Raw genomic sequence first — 24,022 nt, 5'->3', positions numbered from 1 at the left:
CAATTTTTCTACTGGTTGTGACTGGTGGTTTTCCATCTTTAGAGCAAAAAGAGACAGAATAGCCTTTCAGAAGAAGAGATCAGACTCTTAGGGTAGGAGAGTGGGGAAGTGTGAAAGAGTATTTTCTAAAAATTACCCTTATTTTTGTTTGTTTTTAATCATAATGTTAAATTAATTTTGAAATTTAAATAACAAAAAACAGCGTGATTTTTTTCTATTTATTAAAAGAGAGAAAGGAAAATAGTGCAAAGCAGGGAAGAAAGGATGATGTGTGATGAAGAAGGTCTGGGATTCTCCCATCTCTGGAGGTGTAGTCAGGGCTCAACCCATCCTTGTGTATTTTATGAAGGCAAAGATCATTGTTACTACCATTTGGGTCTGTTTTATTCCCCATGTCTTGACTTAAAATTCCATCAGAGATATATACATGTTTATTTATGTGTCTGGTGTCAAAGCCTGAATCACATGTGGGATAGAAATGTGGAACTTCTGGTTATTTATTTTAGTTGTTGTTGTGACTATTTTTTATTTTACATCTGAAGCAATATCAACTTGTTCAGACAGAATAATTTTAGATGAAAAAGATAAGGAAGCCCTCTAGTGTGTGTGTGTGTCCATGCACGTGTGTATTTTAAAAGTTTCATTACTTATGGATAAAAATATACTTGGAATTAGTAATAGATACAATTCAGAACTTATCTCTTTTGATATGTCTTATTTCCAAGAGAAATCATTGATTTGGTTAAATTTTTGCAAATATTGAAAACTGGAATATTCAAATAGGGAATCAAAGATAAAGATCATGGTAGTGAAAAATACATACAAATCACTTAAACTCCTACCTAAAATTTGATATGATGCTTTATATAACTTTAATGAATAGGCAAGGTCTTGTGGAGAAAACAGTTCCAGAAGGTAAACATACGCAAGGGATTTAGTCAAACAATTTTTTGGCAAGAATATTATGAATTTTGTAATCAGTTGGGAGCCAATGAAATGCAAAGATGAGTTAGTTAATAATCTACAATTATTGGTTAAAGAAGTATATTAGGGTTAATTTCCCTGTGTTCGTTCTACCATTTCTCTTCTATCAACTCCCACAAGCCTTTGGCACAATGAAGTGGGTAATCTTTATTTCCCTTCTCTTTCTCTTCAGCTCTGCTTATTCCAAGGGTGTGTTTCGTCGAGATGCACGTAAGGATCCTAATTTTTCTATTATTCAATACTTAATTTATTTATTATGTAAAAAAATTAATAAATTCCTGCCTCTTTATAGAATTGTGGTTTTCTTTAGCAATTACTTTTAGAAAATGATGGTATTTTGCATTTGTGAAACTTTAGGAGGTTATCTTATTAATATGTTTCCTTTCCAATATTTTGGATGTAAACAGTGATATGTGTTGCTTAGTAACTGTAATTTTCTTTTGTACATGAAGGAATTTTATGCAGAGTGACTTAAACCTCACAGAATAGATTCTGTGATAGAATGCATAATTCCAAATTCCCAAAGACACTACCCACTGTGACATGCTGTATAAAAAATCAAAACAGATATTGTTAATTTTATAAATAAGACTTAGATTTACATTTATTTTCATTTTGGACTGTGTTCTCAGTAGTTATTAACAGACTCTACAAGAACATTTGTGTTATCCAAGTTTGAATATGAAATTATAAAAAATTAATGATTTTTTTCAAATAGTACATTAGTGATAGAATAATTCTTCAGTTTAAATGCAGAAGAAATAGTTCACCATCATCTTGAGATTTTCTGTAGGAATCAGAGTCCAATATTCTGACACAAATGGGTAACTTATGACAAACGGAGATATCTATAAAAAGTGGCATAACCAGTTATTTTCTTCAGTGTTTAAACAAACCTTGTGTTGTTGTTTTCTTTTTACCCTTTAGACAAGAGTGAGATTGCTCATCGTTTCAATGATTTGGGAAAAGAAAATTTCAGACTCCTGTAAGTGAAAATATTGAAGAGTCATTTAATGTTTCTAATAACATTGATCATTATTCTGACATTCTTATATACCCTGGCATCAGGGTCCAAGCTGTAGAACAGTACTCTCCAATAGAATTTTCTGTACTGATGGAAATATTCTATATCAGGGCTGTCCAATATGGCAACCACTGGCCACATGTAGCTATTGAGCACTATTGTTATGGCAAGTATAACTGAGAAACAAAACTTAAATTTTATTTAGTTTTAATTAATTAAAAAAATTTTTATTTTTAAATAAGCTTTATATTACATAAATGTTACATTAAAAACTATAGGGGATTCCCATATGCCCCACCCTCTCCCCCTCCCACACCTTCCCACATTAACAACAACCTTCATTAGTGTGGTACACTTATTACAATTAATGAACACATATTGAAGCATTGCTACTAACTGCATTATAGTTTACACTCTGTCCTGCACAATTTTGTAGGTTATGACAAAATATATAATGGCCTGTATCTGTCATTGCAATGTCATGCAGGTCAATTCCAATGTCCTGAAAATGCCCCCATATTACACCTATTATTTCCTCTCCCTTCCCTCAGAACCTCTGGTGGCCATCGCGTTTATATCAATGATAAAAGTTCTTCCATTGCTAAAATAATAATAATAAGTCTGTAATAGAATATCAATAAGTCAACTTTAGTCCATTGTTGATTCCCCAATCTTGAGGATTTTTGGACGGTGATGCCCACTCTGTTTCTAATTGAGAGGAGAGAGATGAATAGAGCTATCTTGCCTCTAGTTGCAGACACTCTTTGTTTCTTGGGATGGGTGTTGTCCATCATCATTCCCTTTTTTGTTGTCCTGGGTGAGTCCAATGAACTGGGTAGTCCAATGAACTTGAGAGTAGGTTTTGTAACTCTGCTGAGATTTAGGTCTCAACTGGCACATGAATGGACCAAAGATTTAAGTCTCTGGGACATATATTGAACAAGTATAGTGTTAATTGTAGGTTCAAATAAAAGGGACAAAGAACAGTGTGCAGGAAACTATAAATGAGTCTGATCTGTTACACTGACGTGCATAAATTCCAGAGTAAGGCCCAGTGACAGGGTGCCAAGTTCCTGAGCTTATCTGCCTTGCTTATAGTGTCTAGATGTCTCAAGTCCTCAGGAGCCCTGCTGTTTGAGGCAATTTTTACTTTGGTAGTCAGTGAGACCCTGCTGAGACTTGCATAAGCATCACTTCTGGAATGACCTCCCGACTCACTTTGAAATCTCTTAGCCATAAGAACTAATTTGCATTTACCTTTTCCCCACTGTGGTTAAGGTCTTTTCCCAGGTGCATTGCTATTTGGTAATAATCTCTACGTGCCAAGGAGGCTTATCCCCAGAAGCAGTTTTAACTAATTTAAATGTTTAAATAGTCACATGTAGCTAATTGTTATGTACTAGACAATGTACTGTAATTCTTATATAACCTGCATGGTAGAAAGGACTTGAATATATGGTTAATATATGGTTCCTTTACATACATGGTTTCTCAGGAGCATTTTTTAATGATTTTTTTTAATCTAGTGAAAAATGAGATAATAGCTCATTTTTTAAAGAGTGAGCTCATCTTACAGACTGATTAAATGATGTGTGTGGTTTCTGTTGGTTTTTTTTTGCTTATTTTAAATAATTCCAAGGGCCTGTCTAAAGTTTCTAGTCTTGATGATTCAATCTAATTAGAATACAGTTTGCTTACTTGCTCTATGCATGTGTATCCTCTGACATGTACAAACATATTAATATGTTAAAACACATCTTCACCTAGAAAGCTGCATATGCCTACTCAGGTCACAGATAACATGGGGTGTGAGTGGACTTTCTGGATAATAGTGAGAAAGATGTATAAACTATAGAACACATGCAGATGCATGGTTTGCTCTCTAGCATAATAACCTGCTTTATATTGAAGTTACATTATGCCACATTTTTCTGTGTACTTTGTTTAGGACTCTGGTTATGTTTGCCCAGTATCTCCAGAAATGCCCATTTGAGGAGCATGTAAAATTAGTGAATGAAGTAACTGAATTTGCAAAAACATGTGTTGCTGATGAGTCAGCTGAAAATTGCGGCAAATCACTTGTACGTACACTCGGATTTTTCCCCTCTCCTCTCCTCCCCTCCCCCTCCCCCTTTCCTGTCCCTGCTGTTTTGTTGTCTGTGTCCATTCACTGTGTGATCTTCTGTGTCTGTTTCTTTTTGACTTCTCTTCTTGTTTTCTCCTCTAGGCTTCACTGGGATTTGATCCTAGGGACCACTGATGTGGGAGAGAGGTTCCCTGTCATTGTGACACTTCAGTTCCTGGTTTCTGTTGCATCCTGCCTTGACTCTCCCTTGTGTCTGTCTTTTGTTGCGTCATCATCTTGCTGTGTCACTTGCTGCGAGGGCAGGCCTAGCTTACAGCACAAGCATGCCTTTAACAGGATGCCCAGGGAACTGAACCCGAGTCCTTTCATATGTTAGATGGAAGTCCAATTGCTTCAGCCATATCTGCTTCCCTACATTCTGATTTTGAAGATTCTTTCTTTTCCTTTAAAATAATGCTGAGTTTTCTCAATTATTAAATGACCAGGTTACCAAGACAGTTTTAAGCAACACCCTAAAAGTGGATGCAGATTGATAAGTCATTATTTCTTCTATAATAGAGACAATAGCTACACTCATAGCTTTTAAAACACAGAGCCATTATAGTGTAATTAAATGGCAATCCATCATTTGTAGAAAATCTCTCTTTTTTTTTAGGGGGTACCTGAGATTGAACCCAGGACCTTGTATGTGGGAAGCAGGCTCTCAACCACTGAGCTATGTCTGCTCCCCAAAAATCTCTTTAAAATTTGATATTTGGTTTCTTTTCATAGAGGCTAAGTGATAGAAATCTGTGTGTGGTTTTTATCTTCAGAAAGCACCCAATTGATTTCAGTGCTAATATTTTTTTACTTGGGTGAAATAATGGTACAGCTATAGATTCTTCATTTTAGAGATATTTGTATTTTTACATCAATAAGAAAAGCGTGGTACTTGGTCATTTTGAAAACTTTGAAATTTTAGTATTTCCAGACAGGTTTTCAATATAAGGAGATGTTTCTGTCTCTCCTATCACTTATTCTACGTATACTTCTCTGGGTCAAGGGCCATTTCTTAATTATCTCTGGAAACTTCCCTCCTCCTGTTTCTCTCTGTACTGCTCCCTCAAAGCAAAATCAGTTCTCTAACACCATACAGTATCATGGTTCTAAATATGAATTTTAAAAATCCCATTTGAAAACAGAATAAATCCTATCTAGAAGAGTATGTTTTCCTCGAGCTTATAACTACTTTCATAATGAAGATTAAGCTGGAAATAAAAGATTCACTTAATGGAATATTCTTTAAGAATGTATTTCTAGAATAAAAAAGAGAGATTTTAATTCAATAAATTAATATGTAGTAGATTGTAACTCCTCACTTTTTAATGATCTACTAAACAGTTGTACCTCTCAAAAGGAGCAGATTAAATGCAAAATATCCTTTTCCTTCTTAATGTGAATTCACCTGCTACTTACAAGGTTACTTTCCCTTGATTTTTATTATAATGATCATTCTCCTAGCCTTTAGCCCCAGATATTTATAGAAGTAATGTAACATATCTTAAAGCCACTGACCATCTTTCTGTCTTTTTAATCTTATACCTTATCCACTCTAAGTAATAATGGGGCAGTTAATTCTTAGAAAATTGGGCATAGATGGTCTAATCAAGGAATACTCTAAACCTGGCAGCAAGAGAGGAAAATAATTATTTACATAATAAATATATTTATTTTTTAACCAAGTTTCACCAATATATTAAATTTTTCTACTGTTATTTGGGTAGAAAGAAAATAAAGCATACCTCTCAATTTGAAATCTGCTTGTTTCCATTTAGCATACTCTTTTTGGAGATGAATTATGTTCAATTGCAAATCTTCGTGACTCCTATGGTGAACTGGCTGACTGTTGTGATAAACAAGAACCTGAGAGAAATGAATGCTTCCTAAAACACAAAGATGATAACCCAGATCTCCCTCCATTGGTGAGACCAGATGCTGAAGTCATGTGTACTGCCTATCAGGAAAATGAGCAGGACTTTGTAGAAAAGTAAGTAACCAGGAGTTTAAGTTTCAAAAATAAACATTATGGAATAAATTTATAGGTCAACTTTCATTATAACAATTACCATCCCCAAAATTATTTTCAACACAAATACTGGGATGTCCATTATTATACCAATTTTAAAAGAAGTAATATTTGATACACAAAATTCTATACAACAAAATTGGGTCCAAGACCTTTGGACTCCACTGAAACAGGATATGATTTATATGAAAATATTTGAGATTGGTGTGTATTAAAATTAATTATAAAGGCATAAAGTTATTCTTGGGGAAATATATTTTTTAATAATTTTCATTTGCTTATGTTTGAGTCAAAACAACATAAAATTTTTTATTGTTGTTATCATGAACAATAATAAGCAACCCTTATTATTAATATATTAACAGACTAAATAGTAAGTTTTACTTAAAACATTATGGCTCAACTTAAAAAATTATTAGAGAAATTGTGGGTTTATAGAACTATCATGCATAAAATACAGGATTCCCATATATCACCCTATTATTACACATTGAATTATTTTGGTATATTTGTTACAATTGATGAAAGCATAGTTTTATCATTGTTCTATTAATTATAGTCCATGGTTTAGCTTAGGCTTCACTATTTGTGTAGTGCAGCTTTATGAATTAAAAAAAAATTTATTACCATATATAGAATCCAACATTTCCCCTTTTAATCACATTCACTTCTATATTTCAGTGCTGTTAATTATGTTCACAAAGTATGGCCCAATTTTTAATCCTTTGATTTTTTTTTCTCTTCCTGCTCTTTGCTTCCCTTCCCCCTTTCCTAGCTGAACAATATTTCTAGTATTGACTGGAAAAGTTGATATCTTTGTTGTAAGGGAAATTTTACATATCTAGACCTACAAAATTTACATTCTTGGTAAACTAAAAACTGAGGTAAAATGGAAAAAAAATGGTTTTAAGCCAGAAACTTGCCATTAGGTCCCTCATAATTAATTTATTAGTACCTATTGAATATCCTGAGTTATTCTATATGGAATGTGAATTCAAATTAGAGTATGGATTTTATGGTAAAACATTGTTTCCATTCATATGAAATCCAGTAACTTTTCCCTAGTTTAAATCCTACTTAAAATAATGAAAGAAGAAAGGGGGAAAATTTTGAATCTGAAACCTAAATGACAAATACAATGGCACTTCTCCTGTATGAACTGGTAAAATTAAAACCACAAAGTATATCAAATACACTATATAGCCAACTTTCAAATTTACTCTGAATTCCATTTAGAAATCTGATATTTTAAAATAATAACTACATGTAATACTGATATTTAATATTTTATGAGTATTTCAGAATGGCTCTAATTTTTCCATTCTTAGTTCAATTATATACTTGAAAATAATATGCACATTTTCATGTAGGTGGAGCGTCCCCAAAATTCAAAAATTGCTTTCATTTCCAAATTAATAAATTTCTATTGATTTATCTATGTAGATTATTTTAACAGTTTACCTCTGATGAAATCCTGAGATGGGCGTTTTGCTTTGACAACTGAAAAACATTACATGTTCATAATATATTATGTTATAGTTGGCCATAGAAATCTATTCTCTTGAAATTGTTGGACTTAATGAAATTTAAGACTTGAAAGTGGCTTTGACAATTAACTTGCCTATTCTGTTCATTTTATAGACTAGGTAATTTTAGAGTCTAATAGAGATTGACTTTCCATAAATTGTACCACTAGTTAATATGGGATAAAAAGTAGGACTCCCAGCTCTCCTTCTTTTACATCACACAATCAGGAATAAAGACTACAGGCTGCTTTCAAGAAAAGTAGTTTCCTAAGGCTTGTATGGATAGGGTTTTAGAATTGGAAGAGGGGAGGTCTGATGATGAGGATCTTTCTCTCCAGATAAGAACGAGGTAATTTCTCTGTAGTTATTCACATGATATCACCAAAATTTAGCCATCTTTTTGTGGATTGCTGAAGTTCCTTCATTTTCACTGACTTAAAGGATGGCAAAGGCAAGATCGTCAGGTGCAGCCTGAACTTACTTGGTAAAATAGATTTCTACTTTGGTTTTTAGAGGATCTGCAGAGAATGTTGATTATAATTGTTTCTGTAATACCATTTCTACTATAGAAAAATGACTGCTTATTTTTCTTTTTTAAAACGTAGATATGTACATGGAGTTGCCAGAAGACATCCTTTCTTTTATGGCCCAGAACTCCTTTACTATGCTCAACAGTACAAAGTTGCTTTCAAAGAATGTTGCCAAGCTGCTGACAAAGCTGCCTGTCTGACGCCAAAGGTATTCCCCAAAAGAGGAATAGAAGAATCTGTTCATATGAAATTTCAGATTTTGACTATTTTATGGTTACCTTTAGAGAACCTAAGACTGATAAAACTTCCCTGAAAAGCCTCCCTTGCGCTTTCATCTTCCCTGAAGGCCTCTGATCTCATTCCTCCTTCTAGAATTTGCCAAGGCTGACCTGATAGAGAGATCACTATATTTAAATATACCATAATTTTCATGGTGTTTAAATATACCATAATTTTCATGGTGCTGATCAAGACATTGAAAAACAGAAACTCATTAATCAGATTGCACAGTCAGGGGCCAGAAGTTTCTATTGTTGCTTAAGCCTTTTTATCAGGAAGGGAACTCAATGGAGACTTTTACTGTAGCTGGAAGTCTGGATTCATTCATTTCATTCCATAAATATTTTTATATTTCACATTACCTTTTTAGGGAGTCTTTCTGGTGTTAGGAGAGTTGGTGGAAGAGGGATTGAAATAAATTACATACAAAATTAGAAAGCCAGCAAAGTTATCTTCCCTGGGATATTCATCTTCTCTCTTTACCTGCCTTTCCTTTCAGAACCCTTTTCCCTGTTGTTCTTTTTTTTTTTTTTTTCAAATATACTTGTTTACCAAATAGTGAATACCCAGGAATTATTTCTTTAACATTTATTTTAGCATCATCTCATCTGAGCTTTATGTAGAATTTCCTTTTCTAATTTAAAAAATTTGTTTCCTTTTGCAGATGGATGCCTTGAAGCAAAGTGCATTGATTTCATCTGCCAAGCAGAGATTCAAATGTTCCAATATTGCAAAATTTGGAGAGAGAGCTTTCAAAGCATGGTAAGTTTTTTTATTTAGTTTGCATCTTCAGAATGATGAAAGTAATGATGGTTCAGTGGACAAAACTGCACATTTGTATAGAATTTTATACGTTCCTTTTCAAAAAAAATTTTTTTTTAAAAGATTTATTTTTTAATTCTTTCTCTCCCTTTCCCTGCCCTGCCTTCCATTGTCTCCTCTCTGTGTCCATTCGCTGTGTGTGTTCTTTGTGTCCGCTTGCATTCTTGTCAGCAGCACTGGGAATCTGTGTCTCTTTTTGTTGCATCATCTTGCTGTGTCACCTCTCTGTGTGTGCAGCGCCACTCCTGGGCAGGCTGCGATTTTTTTTACGTGGGGCAGCTCTCCTTACAGGGTGCACTCCTTGTGTGTGAGGCTTCCCTATGCGGGGGACACACTTGCGTGACATGACACTCCTTGTGCGCATAGCACTGTGTGTGGGCCAGCTCACCACACAGGTCAGGAGGCCCTGGGTTTGAACCTTGGACCTCCCATATGGTAGGCAGATGCTGTATCAGTTGAGTCAAATCCACTTCCCTACACAGTACTTTTATATACTTCTTTTTTGGTATCTAAAAGGTATAAATTTTATAGAAGTGAAATCAGAAACCATAGAAAATTTGTCATTGCTTTGTATTTATCTTATGTTTTCTCAGACAAATAATGCAGAGGATGATGTCCTTTTTGTCTTTCAATAAAGTGGACAGCTATTTAAACTCCCATTTTATTAATAAAGACTGAAGATCTTATTCTAATGGTCCATTAGTTTCATAGAAATGGAATCAGTCTTTTTCATTCAATTTTATCTTTTCCCCCAGTGTTCTGGAAGTGTCTGCCTGCCATTTTATTGTCCTGATAATTAAATTCAACCATTCACTAAGTTGACGTTGTTACTTCTCCTTGGCTCATAGCTCCAGCTCAGCTCTTAATCTCTTGTTTTTGCCTGGACCTGTGTATTGATATTGCTTAGCTTGTTTTGGACCATCCTTTAATATCTGAACCAAGAAAATCTTATCCCCTCAACCTGATCTGTTCACCAATAATAATTACTAGGAACAGGAGTTAAAACAATAAAAAATAAACATTATGCTTCTCTTTTAGAAACTTTCAATTGAATTATCTTATTACTTGTCATACCTACCAGTTAAACCACCAAAATCAACCAAATAGATGAACAAAACAAACTCAACATGTAATGATACATAGTTAAGCAGACTATGATTGGCTCTAGAGAAGATGTCTTTTTTATCAGAATTGGGAAACTTTGAAATGACTTGGGAAAGAGTGAGGATATTAATCTTTTACATCTTGTCATAGATCTTAGAAATTGTGTTAGATCAATTCCTTGGAAAAAACATGCCTAATGAATACTTCATAATTCTGTGGAAGTTACATAATTTCTTTTCTCAGAAATATTTATAAGTAAATAAAAATGTGTTTTAATTGATTAAGAAAAAAATACCTGGAGTTTCTCTAGTACTTGCCAGTTGATAACATGCTTTCTTATGCATTATCTTATTTAATCCACCCAATAGTCCTTTAATTTAGCACTTTATTATGGTTGCAGAGACTGAAATTCAGAGAAGCTACGTTATTTGCCTAATTTTACACTGCTAATAAGTGACAAAGTTCTGAGAGTCAGATTTGGGCTCCAAAGTTGACAACTCACCTCACAGCATTTTTGTAGAATCCCTCTTTGATTTCTGCTTTTATGAATCACTAGACTTCTAACCACCACATACAATCTTACAATGGGTAATTCTGTCTTAAGGGGAAAAAAGACAATAATTTGGTGCAGAATTAGCATTAAAATAAGAACTAATAAATTTTACAAATTATTTCTATATGTTTGTCTTGAATTTCCTCATTACATAAATAATACTTTTCTAGTGCTGTCACATAAAATATTGCAAGCTAATAATTTGCTTGATGGGGGTTTTTCTTTTTAGGGGAGTATCTTCTACCTCCCAGAAATTTCCCAAGACTGACTTTGCAGAAGTTACCAAGATAGTGACAGACCTTACCAAAATCCACAAGGAATGCTGCAATGGTGACCTGCTCGAATGTGCAGATGATAGGGTAAAGAATTATCAATATGCTCTTTGGTAGTTCACACGGTTAAATTGATAGAATGAATATATTTATATCATTGGTAACAGCTGACAATGGATTGAGATTGTCTTCTATGTTCCTATCTGCTCCATCTCCAAACTTTCCCTGCCTGCGGTACCTTATTTTACCTACTTATCCTATTCAGTAAATGACTCCCTAAGCTCATTTGCTGATTTGCAACCCCATTTGGTCATATTTTAACTGAAAATCATGGCTTAAACTGAACAAGGACAGTTACAAAGGTAGATTTCTAAGGAGATTTTTGTGTGTGTGGAGGATGGGTGGGGCAAGCAGGTTGGGTACCCAAAGAGATCATATAATTTTTTTTCTCTATATTGCTGTACCTTAGTTAACTATCTGTGTTAAACTCATAAATATTTGTCATGATAGGTCTCCCCCCACCACATTCTACTGTTTTCTCCATTTATTCAAAGATCAAAAATAAGATCAACTACCAGAATCCTAATCTCTCATGAAACGTTCTGGAAAATTTAAGGCAAATATTTTATATGTGTAAGTAGAGCCTATGACTATGACCTTGACCAACTTTTCAAAAACCTCTTTCACTTTAGTTATTTGGTTTCAAAATATCTGCACTCCATTTTGTGAAATTTGGAAATTTTTCATGCCTTAACAGTAGGAATATAAAAGCAATAAATAACTGATACAGGCACTTATTATTGACTGGGAATATTTTAGTAGTTCTGTCAAAGTCTCCAGTCTAGATCACAGCCTGAGAGTAAGTTCATAGAAGGCACGTTGGTATGTATATTTTCTTACAATACAATGAACTTATTCTGCCAATGTAATCCAGGTCTGGGGAGAATGTGTAGCAAGGCCAACTTACGATGAACAATTTCTATCAATTTGCTTACAGGCAGATCTTGCCAAGTATATATGTGACAATCAAGACTCAATATCCAGTAAACTGAAGAAATGCTGTGATCAGCCTCTGTCGGAAAAATCCCACTGCATTTATGAACTAGAAAAAGATGAAGCACCTGCTGACCTGCCCCCAATAAATGTTGATTTTGTTGATGACAAAGATGTTTGCAAAAACTATGCTGAGGCAAAAGATGTCTTCTTGGGCACGTAAGTGTTAAAGGAACTATCTTTTCATAGCTTTTGTATGGCCTCACAAGAATGTTTGGCCTCACAAATGGAGTTGCTACAGATTCTATATTGCCTAGAATGCTTCTTCATCCTTTCCCTCTCCCAGCTTTTAAAATTATTTTTAAAGATTAACTAATTTAAAAATTGTCAAAAAATAGTACATGCTCATGGAAAAACCTCCACCAATACAAATGAATATAAAGTGAGAAAGAAAAAAAGTTCTCTGCTTAAAGCCCAACCTCCATTCTTAATCTTAGAGACATTAATGGAAATTTCTATTAATAGATACATTTTCTGTATATGCAAATATATACATATCATTCATTCAAGGAGTATTTCATGAACGCCTATAATATATATGTATATATATGGGTATAAAATGTTTATATATGTGTGTCTGCATGTATTTGTATGTAATAATAGGCAACAAAGAATTGTAAAAAGGAGCGCCAGGTAATTTGTATTTGGTTTTGAAGATGGCTGCTGACATCTGTCAGGGTTCAGGCCTCATGTCCACCCTCTGAATTCCAAAAAGAAATTACAACATTCAAGAAAACCTTAAATCAGTAACACTGCAAGTACTATATCATATCACAATCAATTTAAAGAAATATACTTTGTCTTGGGGCAAAGTCCATCTGCTATAAACCTCTGAAATTACAAAACAATTTATCTGCTTCCAGTACACAAGTGGGCAGACAAAGGATAAACATTTTCATTATAATAAGGAGAAATTGGGAGGGAAACATGAGTCATGGATCCTCTACATTTTAGTAAACCTGCAGGGCATCCTCCATTCACTTTCAAAGTCTGAGAATCATTCTTAAAACAATGATTTCTTCTCCTTGGGTCACACAGGGACCTCCCTTTCCACAGGTATGCCCAATGGTCATTTTCTTGGTTCCACCCTCTTCAAGCACCTGGGTGTTGATCAAGCCCTAGACTTCACCCTCCACAAGCATTGGGGTGATTGCCACACCTTACCCAATCATTGGGTTAGAGTCTTAACCCCTCTCATACAGTGATGTGAAGACAACATTCCCCCTAACTTTTGGTATACAGGCTCAATCCTCTTAGAGCAATGAGTTGACCACCTGGCCTTCCCTAACCTTTGGCATACAGTCTCAACCCTCTCAGAGAAGTGAGTTGACCACCTGGCCTTCCCTAATCCATAGGGGACAGGTCCACCCCTTTCAGACCTGTGGGGTGCTGATCTTAACTGCCCTAATCCTTGAAGAATGTGAGCCACCCTCTCTGTACCCTGGGGCAGCAAAACTCTCCCAGAACACTGGGCAGGAAAATCCACCTTCTTCAACTGCTGGGGAAAACTTACCCTCTCTTACACATGGGTGGTGTTCCTCTCTTGGTCCAAGTTGATGTCTTATCCAGATCTCAGCTTCCATGGTTTTCCTCTTGAAGTCATTTCCCCTTCCATCTCTCCATTCCGCGCCCCTTTTATTCCAGGCTGACAGTGGTTTCGTTCATATAGCTCTCTCAAAAAGTCTGTTGGTTTAGCATGCAGGAAGCAGGAGTCCAAGTCATCAGACAGTAAGACTTCCCACAAGTTTTTCAGACATAATTGCATCTTCATCCAGATTTACAAGGTGCAAGTTTAGTTAAGTCCTCCAATGGGGCACTTTCATCTGGGTGCTTGATTTCAGAAGCTTGGAATTTCCACAATCAGTTTCAGTTTTCTTGTGCCCAACAGTTCAGTCCTCAGAATGTCTCTCTCATTTAGCATTTTGCTATAAGCTGCAAGGAGAAGCCAAGTCACATTTTCCAGGTTTACTTTGGAAATTTTTTCAGCTAAATGTCCAGGCTCACCATTTTCAAATTCTGCCTTCCATAAAATATCAGGACTTAATCTTGCTAAGTTCTCTGTAACTTTATGGTTCACAGTTTCCACTAATAGTTTCATCATTTACTTTAAGGCATCATAAAAAATCTCTTTAGTATCCATATTGCTATCAATATTCTCTTCAAAGTGATCTAGGCCTCTTCCATCAAGCATTTCACAATTCTTCCAAAAAATATCCCTTCCCCATTTATAAAACCATTCCAGCATTTCGGTCATTGCAAAAGCATTTCCACTCTTTGGTACTCAATTCTGTATTTGTCAGTCAAAGGGGTGCTGATGCAAAATACCAGAAGTCTGTTGGCTTTTATAAAGGGCATTTATTTGGGGTAGGAGCTTACAGATATCAGGCCAGAAAGTGTAGGTTACTTTCCTCACCAAAGTTTATTTCCATGTGTTGGAGCAAGATGGCTGCTGATGTCTGCCAGGGTTCAGGCTTCCTGGGTTCTTACTTCTCTCTGGGCTCAGGGTTCCTCTCTTCCCCATGCTTGCTTCTCTTTCATCTATGTCCTTACTGCCTGGGGCTTCAGCTTAAGACTTCAGCATCAAACTCCAACATTAGAAACCCTCCAACTCTCTCCTTTGCCATGTCTTTTATCTCAGATTGTTACCTTACTGATGTGGCCCAATCAAAGCCTAATAATAATTTAATCATGCCCAGGTACAGACCAGTTTATGAACATAATCCAATATCCATTTTTGGAATTCGTAACTATATTTAACTGCTACAGATAGTACCCTATGTAATAAATAACATTTCATGAAATGACACACACTTTTAGGTTCCACTCGTCTAGAGAAGAAAATTAAAATTTGAGAATATGTTTATCTATTTCTGTAATTATCATTAATTTAAACAGAAGTATCCAGAACCCAATGAGTGGAGTTGAGGCTTTTAATTCTGAACCTTTTTGAACGAAATCAAACAAAATCAAACAAAATATACATAACATATCAAACAAAATATACATAACAATAACAGGTACCATTCATCAGACATTTAGTATATGCCAATGTGTGTTTCACATAGATTAATATCATGCAATTCTCACTTCAACCTACTTTATGAGCTTGATCTGATTATTATTCCATTCTACAGAGGAAGAAACTAATACTTCTACAGCTTTAATAAGTTGCCTAAGATGTTAAAGTAAAATAAGTGGCAGAACCAGGGTAGGGCCCAGGAAGCCTTAACTTTGGATCCTAGGCCTCTAGGTATTAAATTTTTCTGCATGGGGTTTAGTCAAATTCAGACCTTTGGAATGAATATGAGTTAAACTTGAAATTAATTATGTGATTTATCTTGCTCATTTTTCTAATTAAATCTATTTTATTTTTGTCTCACTTAGGTTTTTGTATGAACTTTCAAGAAGGCATCTTGACTACCCTGTCGCACTGTTGTTGAGACTCACTAAGGTATATGAAGCTAAACTAGAGAAATGCTGTGCCACCGAGGATCCTCATGCATGCTATTCCAATGTGGTAAGTTTTTTACATGAAAAAATTACTCTTTGATGATTACAATAATGAGAAAGAAAAACAATGCATGCATGTGAAGTGATATGTAGTACATCTTAGATATTCTCTTGAGAGGGTTATAATTCTGTGCCTTAAATAGAATGGCTAATAAAACCTAGAATGATGCATCTAGAAAAGATGTGATGAGGGCAACCTCTAATTTCACAAAAACTTGACCATGGTTTTTCTCTTTTTCACACTCCTGAGGACAAAAAAAGATAAAATAAACTTAAATGTTAATTAAAAGAGACAACTTAAATATAAAGAAATTTTCCCTCATTCCAAAATTTTTCAAGTATTAGAATTAGTACCCTAAGGAAGGATGTGGAATTGAAACATTTAGAAAATTTTCAAGTCTTTTGGAGAGGTTTAGGTGTGGTTTTGCAAAGACAGGAAAACTGTTTTTGAAGGATTTGAAGGGTCCCTATATGCATATGTAGTGACTTCCAAACAATTCAGAATCAAAGAAAGGTCATTCTTTCCTCTACCAGGAAAGCACTATTTGCCAGGCACCATACTGCCATTAATGACCAAGGTAAAAATCTTTTACATGGGAGAGCTCAGGATCCAACTGAAGAGATGGCCTAATAATAATGACACATTATCATAGCTATCATTATAATTAATGAGCTTTTACTATGTGCCAGGAACTGCTTTAATTTCACTAGACAAGTTGGTTCACAGAGCAATTCTGTGAAATGAGTACTCCCATTAGTCTCATTTTACAAAGGAGGATTCTGAAGTGTAGAGATGGCAAGTAGTTTCACAACTAGAAAATGAGTCAGATGGTCTGACTTAAATACCAGCATTCAGACCCAGATCTGAAATATTCTTAACCATGTACATTATGTAACATTGCTAAATAAAATAAAAAAATTAGATCTAATATGATGGATTTGATATAAATTGTCTACTCTTCTTTGGGCAGAAAGGAGGATTTGATATAAATTGTCTACTCTTCTTTGGGCAGAAAGGAGGAGATTCTCATTCTGCCTATAGGAGTGAAAAAAGATCTGCATCTGATTTTCAGATGGAACGCTATAAATAATTCTCTCATATTTCAGTTGACTGAATTTCAGCCTCTTATTGACGAGCCTCATGATATGGTCAAACAAAACTGTGAGCTCTTTGACCAGCTTGGAGAGTATGGCTTCACAAATTTGTAAGTATTTTGTTTTTATTTTGTTAATTTTTTCTTCATTAATTTATAATTACTTAAGATTTAGTATATGGCCATCTATCACAGAACTTTTAATTATTAAAATACAGTATACATTTCTAATCATTCTCCATTGAGAAAGATGTCAAAGGAGAGAAGAAATAAAATATATGATGAATTAGAGGGGACTATATTTGAGAGCAGTCTAAGTAATTGGTCTCTTGAGACTAGGAGTCGGTTATGAAGGAATATATAAAATCTTGGGATTTAGCTCCTGGGAATGCTCCTTATAGGTTAAGGTGCAGTTTATGGGGAAAAAACAAAACAAAACAAAAAACACAAAAAAACCAGCAATGCTTTATAGGGCAGGAAGGAGTAGGATTTGAATAGCTGTAGCTCAGGTAGTAATTACAGGCTGAAGACAAAATAAAATAAATAAATTTACATACATGTGTGAATATCAGATTCATGATCGGATACTTGAGGAAAGATGGGATGTTTGAGAAATACACTTAACTGTTGATGTTGACAATCTTGTTTTTATATGGAATTTGCCTTCATAGCAGTGTCAGTGACAATATGGCCTGATGGATTAATGGCCCGAACTAATAGAGACAGTTTTTGGAGGTAAAAGCTAGAAGTGGATATTTATTGTGCAATTTATACTTGTTAGCACTCTTTTCGATGGTAGGGGTACAGCAGTGAACAAGAATAATCTATTCCTTTAATAGATTACAATCCTACATTTACTTTCAATGGTGGTGGGGGGGATCTTAATAAATGGTTTTGTGCTGGATAATGTATGAGGTTAATTGCATACTTTATTTCTTTTAAATTTAATCCTTGCTCCATTCCTGTTGAGTCAGGCATATTTTCTCCCATTTTAGAGTTAAGGAAATTTACTCCTATTTTTTGAGTTTAGCACAGTGCTGGTATATATTAAGCTCTTTATTTTTTATTTTTTATTTTTTTAAAGATTTATTTTTTATTTGTTTAATTCCCCTCCCCTCCCCCGGTTCTGTTGTCGTCAGCGGAACGGGAAGTGTGGGCGGCGCCATTCCTCGGCAGGCTGCTCCTTCCTTCCCGCTGGGCGGCTCTCCTTACGGGGCGCACTCCTTGCGCGTGGGGCTCCCCTACGCGGGGGACACCCTTGCGTGGCACGGCACTCCTTGCGCGCATCAGCACTGCGCATGGGCCAGCTCCACACGGGTCAAGGAGGCCCGGGGCTTGAATCGCGGGCCTCCCATGTGGTAGACGGACGCCCTAACCACTGGGCCAAAGTCCGTTTCCCTATATTAAGCTCTTTATATGTGTTTATTGAAAGAAGTAATTAATAAAAGTATTTGTGCCACTGGATTGTGATAGGTTAGTCACATTCCTAAGATTATGTGGCACAGATGGAATCCAAAGCTAGGTCTAATTAGTTGTTCAGGACAAGATCTTCCCCCTACACTACCCTACCACCTTGGAGATAATTTTATAGAGGGAAAATAGTTGATTTTTGGCTAAAGGTTCTTGACTTGATTTGCTATATTAGAAAAAGACTGTTCCTCATCTGGTTCAAAATGGACTATTGTATTACAGGCTCGCAATTCGTTACACCCACAAATTTCCTGAAGTATCAACTCCAACTCTAGTGGAAATCTCAAGAAAGCTAGGACGGACAGGCAGTGCATGTTGTAAGAGACCTGAAGCAGAGAGAATGTCTTGTGTTGAGGAGTATGTGAGTATTTTAAAACATAAACATTGTAAAGTAAATAATGATGAATTTCTGTTTTTAGATATTGACAAAGCTAACTTTAGAAGCAAGGGTGGACTAAAATTGCATGTGTGTGTATGCATGTGTATGCATATACTGGTGGTGGTGGAAGCCAGGACTCGGCACCTATATTATCCTGACCACCAAAATGATTTACACAAGATCTCAAAGATAATAAATTACTTTGAAAACATTTTCATTAATTTTCAATGCTTAACTATAGCATCCTGGCATTTTCTAAGTGTTCGATTCCTTTGAGGTTTCAGGACTGATGTCAAATTACCTTCATCACCAATTATTTTTCCAATGTATAGCTCTTAAATTGTAGACATTTTCAATTTAAAAAAGGACAATTTTTAAAAATCCTTTTTTATTCGTAGTCTTGAAGATAAGAAAATTACTGCCTCAAATCAATCCTGAATTAAATGTTGCTTGGTAAAATAGAACACTTCTTTTGGCCCATTGGGAAGTAGGAGTTCATGGAAAGCTTTCAGTTTGGCTTCTTTTGAATTCTTCTCTTCTGCCTGTTCTTTAGCTGACCTTGATTCTGAACCATCTGTGTGTGCTGCATGAGAAGACACCAGTGAGTGAAGTTGTCACCAAATGCTGCTCAGAGTCCTTAGTGAACATTCGGCCATGCTTTTCTGCTCTGCCACCTAATGAAGCATATGTTCCCAAAGAATTCAGTGCTGAAACATTCACCTTCCATGCAGAATTATGCACTCTTCCCGAAGATGAGAAAAAATTTAAGAAACAATAGTGAGGAGTATTTCATTATTGCATGCTTTTGTAGTGTTGGTAGTGAGAACTGTCAAATGAAAGAGCAACTTTTTCTGAAATTGTGATTATATTTCTTACAGAAAAGTATTTAAGTAGTAATCATATAAGCTGGTGAAAGTATCAAGAATAAGATGGATAGCTTTTTTTCTCTTAATAGTAAACTCTATTATACTCTTGCCTAAAATTATTCATAATAATCTATGGATAAAGAGTCATAGCAGAATAATATCATAAGCCAGGTTCAGTAGAAGAACCTGAAAAATTAACTGATGCATTTGTGTTGAAGTCATGTAGACATGAATGAAGTTTTAAAACTTGTTCTATTGTGATTCCACAAGCTAGGGAAACTCCTAACATGTGACTTTTAGGAATGAAACCTGGATGAGTGACATCTAGAAATATGAGTTCTGAGGCTAGGCTCCCTATTGCTGTCATAAGGTGTTTGAATTGCATGCAATTTAGCAGCAGAAAATTGTTATAGTCTCCAGTGGCCACAGACTTAAGAGTAATATTGCAAAACCTTTCATGGCCTTATGATTCTCTTTGAGCATGGTTGTTTCTGAATAGAACTATCAGTTCCCATGAGTTCTTGCCACTCTCCGTTTTTTATTAGAAGAGTTGCAGGCTTACAGGAAAATCATAACATAAGATACTTGCAATCCAGAGCTCTCATATTCCTGCCACACCTCTCCATCACCAATACCTTGAATCAGTGAGATTTTCTAATTCTTTTTTCAGTTTAAATATAGCAAACCTCTTTACTTCAAGTAAATTTACTTCAAGTAAATTTCTATGTGCAAACATCATGAAAGATGCTGCTATACATCTTTTTAGCAAAATGGTATGGTCCAGATTATTGTTGCAAAATAGTATGTGCTGAAGACTATATCATATTACCTTTTTTGTCCTTAGGAATATATTTTTCCCTCATTGATTTGTTTTTGTTTTTGTTTTTTTTTTGTGGAGGCACTGGGATTGAATCTTGGACCTCATAAATGAGAAGCAGCCACTCAACCAAATGAGTTATACCTGCTTCCCGCCCTCACTGATTTAAAAAAAAAAATTTTTTAATGACATAAATTATAGGTTTACAGAAAAATTGTGTAAAAAATACCACACACCCCCTTATTATTAACATTTTGCATTAGTACAGTACCTTTGTCACAATTGATAAAAGAATATTATTATTGTAGTATTTGTGTATTAACTATAGTCTACAGTTTACGTTAGGGTGTATTTTTTCCCATATATCACCCTATTATTATTACTTTGCATTAGTGAGGTATATTTGTTACAACTTATTAAAGAAACTTTTTAGAATTGTACTATTTACTATAGTCCATCGATTTACAATAGTGTTTGCTGTGTTGTCCAGTCCTATGTCTTGTCTTTTAATTTTTATACTATTAACATATGTGACCTAATAATTTCCCCTTTTAACTACATTAACATATATAATTCAGTGCTGTTATCACACTCACAATGTTGTGCTACCATCCCCACCATTTATTTCTACAACTTTTCAATTAACCCAAATAGAAATTCTGTACAAATAAAGCATAATTCCCCATCCCCTACCCAGTCCCTGGTAATCTATTCTAGATTTAACTCTGTGAGTTTGTTTATTCTAATTGTTTCATACCAGTAAGATCATACAATATTTATCCTTTCGTATCTGGCTTATTTCACTCAATATAATGTCTCAAGGTTCATCCATGTTTTTGTATGAACCTGAACTTCATTCTTTTTTAATGCTGCATAATATTCCATTGTATGTATATATCACATTTTGTTTATCCATTCATTGTTTGATGGGCACTTAGCTTGCTTCCATCTCTTGGCAATTGTGAATAATGCCGCTATGAACATCAGTGTGCAAACATCTGAGTCCCTGCTTTCAATTCTTTTTTGTACCACTGGGTTTTGGTAGGCTTATTTCTTATAGCTTCCCTACTATTACACTTTTAGTGAAGCAAATTTCAAAGACCAAATATAAAAATTCTCAGTTGAAAACCTTTTAAAATTAAGTCCAAAATAACTAGGTTTTTAAAGTCATTTTTAGCTCTTAATTGAGCAAAGAAATTCAATATGGTATAATTCCTAAATGTCAATCATGTATAAATACAACTATATAATCTTCTCCAGAGTGTTACTGAAAAGCAATGGTCTCCATTTTTCTTGATGTGAATGGTCTGTCCTCTGTTCTTTCATTCAAATGCAGTACACTTGTTGAGTTGGTGAAACACAAGCCCAAGGCAACATATGATCAAATCAAAGTCGTTATGACTGATTTCACAGCTATGGTGGAGAAGTGCTGCAAAGCTGAAAACAAGGAAGCTTGCTTTGCCGAGGAGGTACTGGAATTTTTTTGTTTTAATATATCTACTTTCTATTGTTTTAGCATTTGATCAGATTAGGGCTTAGGGGTTTATATAGCTGAAGGACGCTCTGTACATACAGAGAATTTTCATTCTACCTACAATTGTCTTACAAAATGATTTGAATAGTTTTTGGTTTTTATCTACTGCTATGCTGTGGCATATTATTAAATTTTTGTAAAATCTATTCTGTTTCCAAAATTGTGATATTTATGAATATAGATAGAAATATTTGTAAAGCCTAAAATCTTTGGGTAGAAACAGCATTAAACAAAACATTGATTAATTTAACCATTTTCTTGAAAAAGCTGGTTAGTATTTGGTTGACTCGGAGAGCTTGATTTTAGAATTAGTGATCTAATGGCAGTTTGTATTTAAATGCCTGAATCATTAAATATTTTCCTATATCATTTGACAGTAATTATTTTTATTTCTTGGAGGGGCAATGGATATCAGTTAGCTTTCTCCTAGGGATTCTAGTGCCAAATTAGAATTTAAGGATAGTATGCATGTGAAAGCAATTTGTAATCACCAACAGGCTGTGTAAATGTTAATTTTTTTTAATCCTAACAGTAATGCTAATACTTTCCTATATCTGTCATTTCTTTGTATTCAGGGTCCAAAACTTGTTGCTTCCAGTAAAATTGCCTTAGGTTAAAAACAACATAATCACAAGCATCTCAGGTAACTATACTTTGAAATATTTTATAAGTAGTTATAATTATTATTAAAATAGGCAAAGATTGGTGGATAAGAGCTATAGAACAGCTCTTATCACTGTTCTGAGCTCTGTCTCTAAATTAATGTATTTATTTCTCAAGAGAGTTACGTGAGTTAAGTACTATTATCATTCCCTTTTTGTAGATGGGGAAATTAAGGCGTAGTTAGGTTAAGTAACTTTCCCAAGAATCACCTAGATAGAGAGAGAGGGAGCCAAAAGTTAAACTTAGTTTGCAGAAATGGAGAGTTACTGCTGTGCTATTCTGATTTACATGACAAAGTTCATGGAGTAGTCCAAGCGATGGCTCAGGCAGTGATATATTTAGATATTAGGCTGAACCATATGCGTGCATTTTTGTAGGTCAGAACAATTGAATATCAAATTGTTTCATATCATTCAACCTAAGAGTTCAGTAACAAACTCATTGGGTAATATGGATGCGTCTACTTAAATGGACTTACAAATTATGATGACTAATATGCTACTAAATTTTCAGTGTATCAACATTCTAAGTTTCAATAAAATTTCTCTTCTTATGACAAAAAGGCCCACTTTAAAACTAAAATGTTTGAACATAAACCTGTTTCACAATTTTGATTACAATATTTTGGGGCGGAATTAAAAAATAGAATGAATTTTCTTTTTCAAAAGGAGTTGTCAAACTATTTTCTAGCATAAATTATTTTTATATTTTCCAAACTGACTGTGATATCTATTTCACTACTAGGTTTTAACTTACTCTTTGCACATATGATAATTCCTTTAGGTATATTCAGGGAAGCAAGCAATTCTGTGTCTCTACCAATTAGGTCATTTAAATATATCATTTGTTATAGTTCTAAATGGCAAGATTTTCTTTCTAACTTTGAGAAGACACCTTCTTGATTAATTAACTTTAGGTTAGATGTTAAGGTGTTTAGGTGTTAAGTAAATAAGACTGAGGAGAGATGAGAAACCTGTGATATTGATAACTCTGATGATGAAGGGGACTTTGAACCTTGAGGAGTCTGATGACTTTGATGATAAAGTGGATCCTTTATATTTGCCGGTGTGTCTTCTAAGTCCAATAGAATTCAGTTGTTATGAGTCTAAGATAAGGTTGAGTTATTTTTGTTGGTGGGAACTGGCAGAAAATAATCTAAGCAATTTGGCATATCTTTTAATACATTTGAAAAATATCTGCAGTTTACATACAGCACTTACATTTGTTTTTTTGTTTTTCAGCCTACCCTGAGAATAAGAGAGAGATGAATACTCAGAGCTCATTTAACTGTTTTTCTTTTCCAACACCCTAAGAAATGCAAATTTCTTTCAATATTTTGTCTCTTTTCTCTATCATGCAATTAATAAAAATGAAAAGAAACTAACTTAATG

The 24,022-nt window shown here is 34.6% G+C and overlaps 1 protein-coding gene across 1 annotated transcript; it reads left to right on the top strand.

Moving 5' to 3' along the window:
• Positions 1 to 1,041: 1,041 nt before the first annotated feature.
• Positions 1,042 to 24,015, top strand: ALB (albumin). Its single transcript, XM_058297118.2, has 15 exons — positions 1,042 to 1,194; positions 1,912 to 1,969; positions 3,957 to 4,089; positions 5,909 to 6,120; positions 8,291 to 8,423; positions 9,159 to 9,256; positions 11,203 to 11,332; positions 12,243 to 12,457; positions 15,683 to 15,815; positions 16,916 to 17,013; positions 18,595 to 18,733; positions 19,305 to 19,528; positions 21,771 to 21,903; positions 22,544 to 22,611; positions 23,873 to 24,015. The coding sequence occupies exons 1-14, from the start codon at positions 1,116 to 1,118 to the stop codon at positions 22,583 to 22,585; spliced, it is 1,827 nt and encodes a 608-aa protein (XP_058153101.1). The 5' UTR covers positions 1,042 to 1,115; the 3' UTR covers positions 22,586 to 22,611; positions 23,873 to 24,015.
• Positions 24,016 to 24,022: the final 7 nt, after the last annotated feature.

This window comes from Dasypus novemcinctus, chromosome 1, assembly GCF_030445035.2.
Source record: "Dasypus novemcinctus isolate mDasNov1 chromosome 1, mDasNov1.1.hap2, whole genome shotgun sequence".
NCBI classification, from domain to species: Eukaryota; Metazoa; Chordata; class Mammalia; order Cingulata; family Dasypodidae; genus Dasypus; species Dasypus novemcinctus.
Note: the sequence above shows the minus strand (reverse complement) of the source record. Positions and strands in the feature narration are given on the sequence as shown.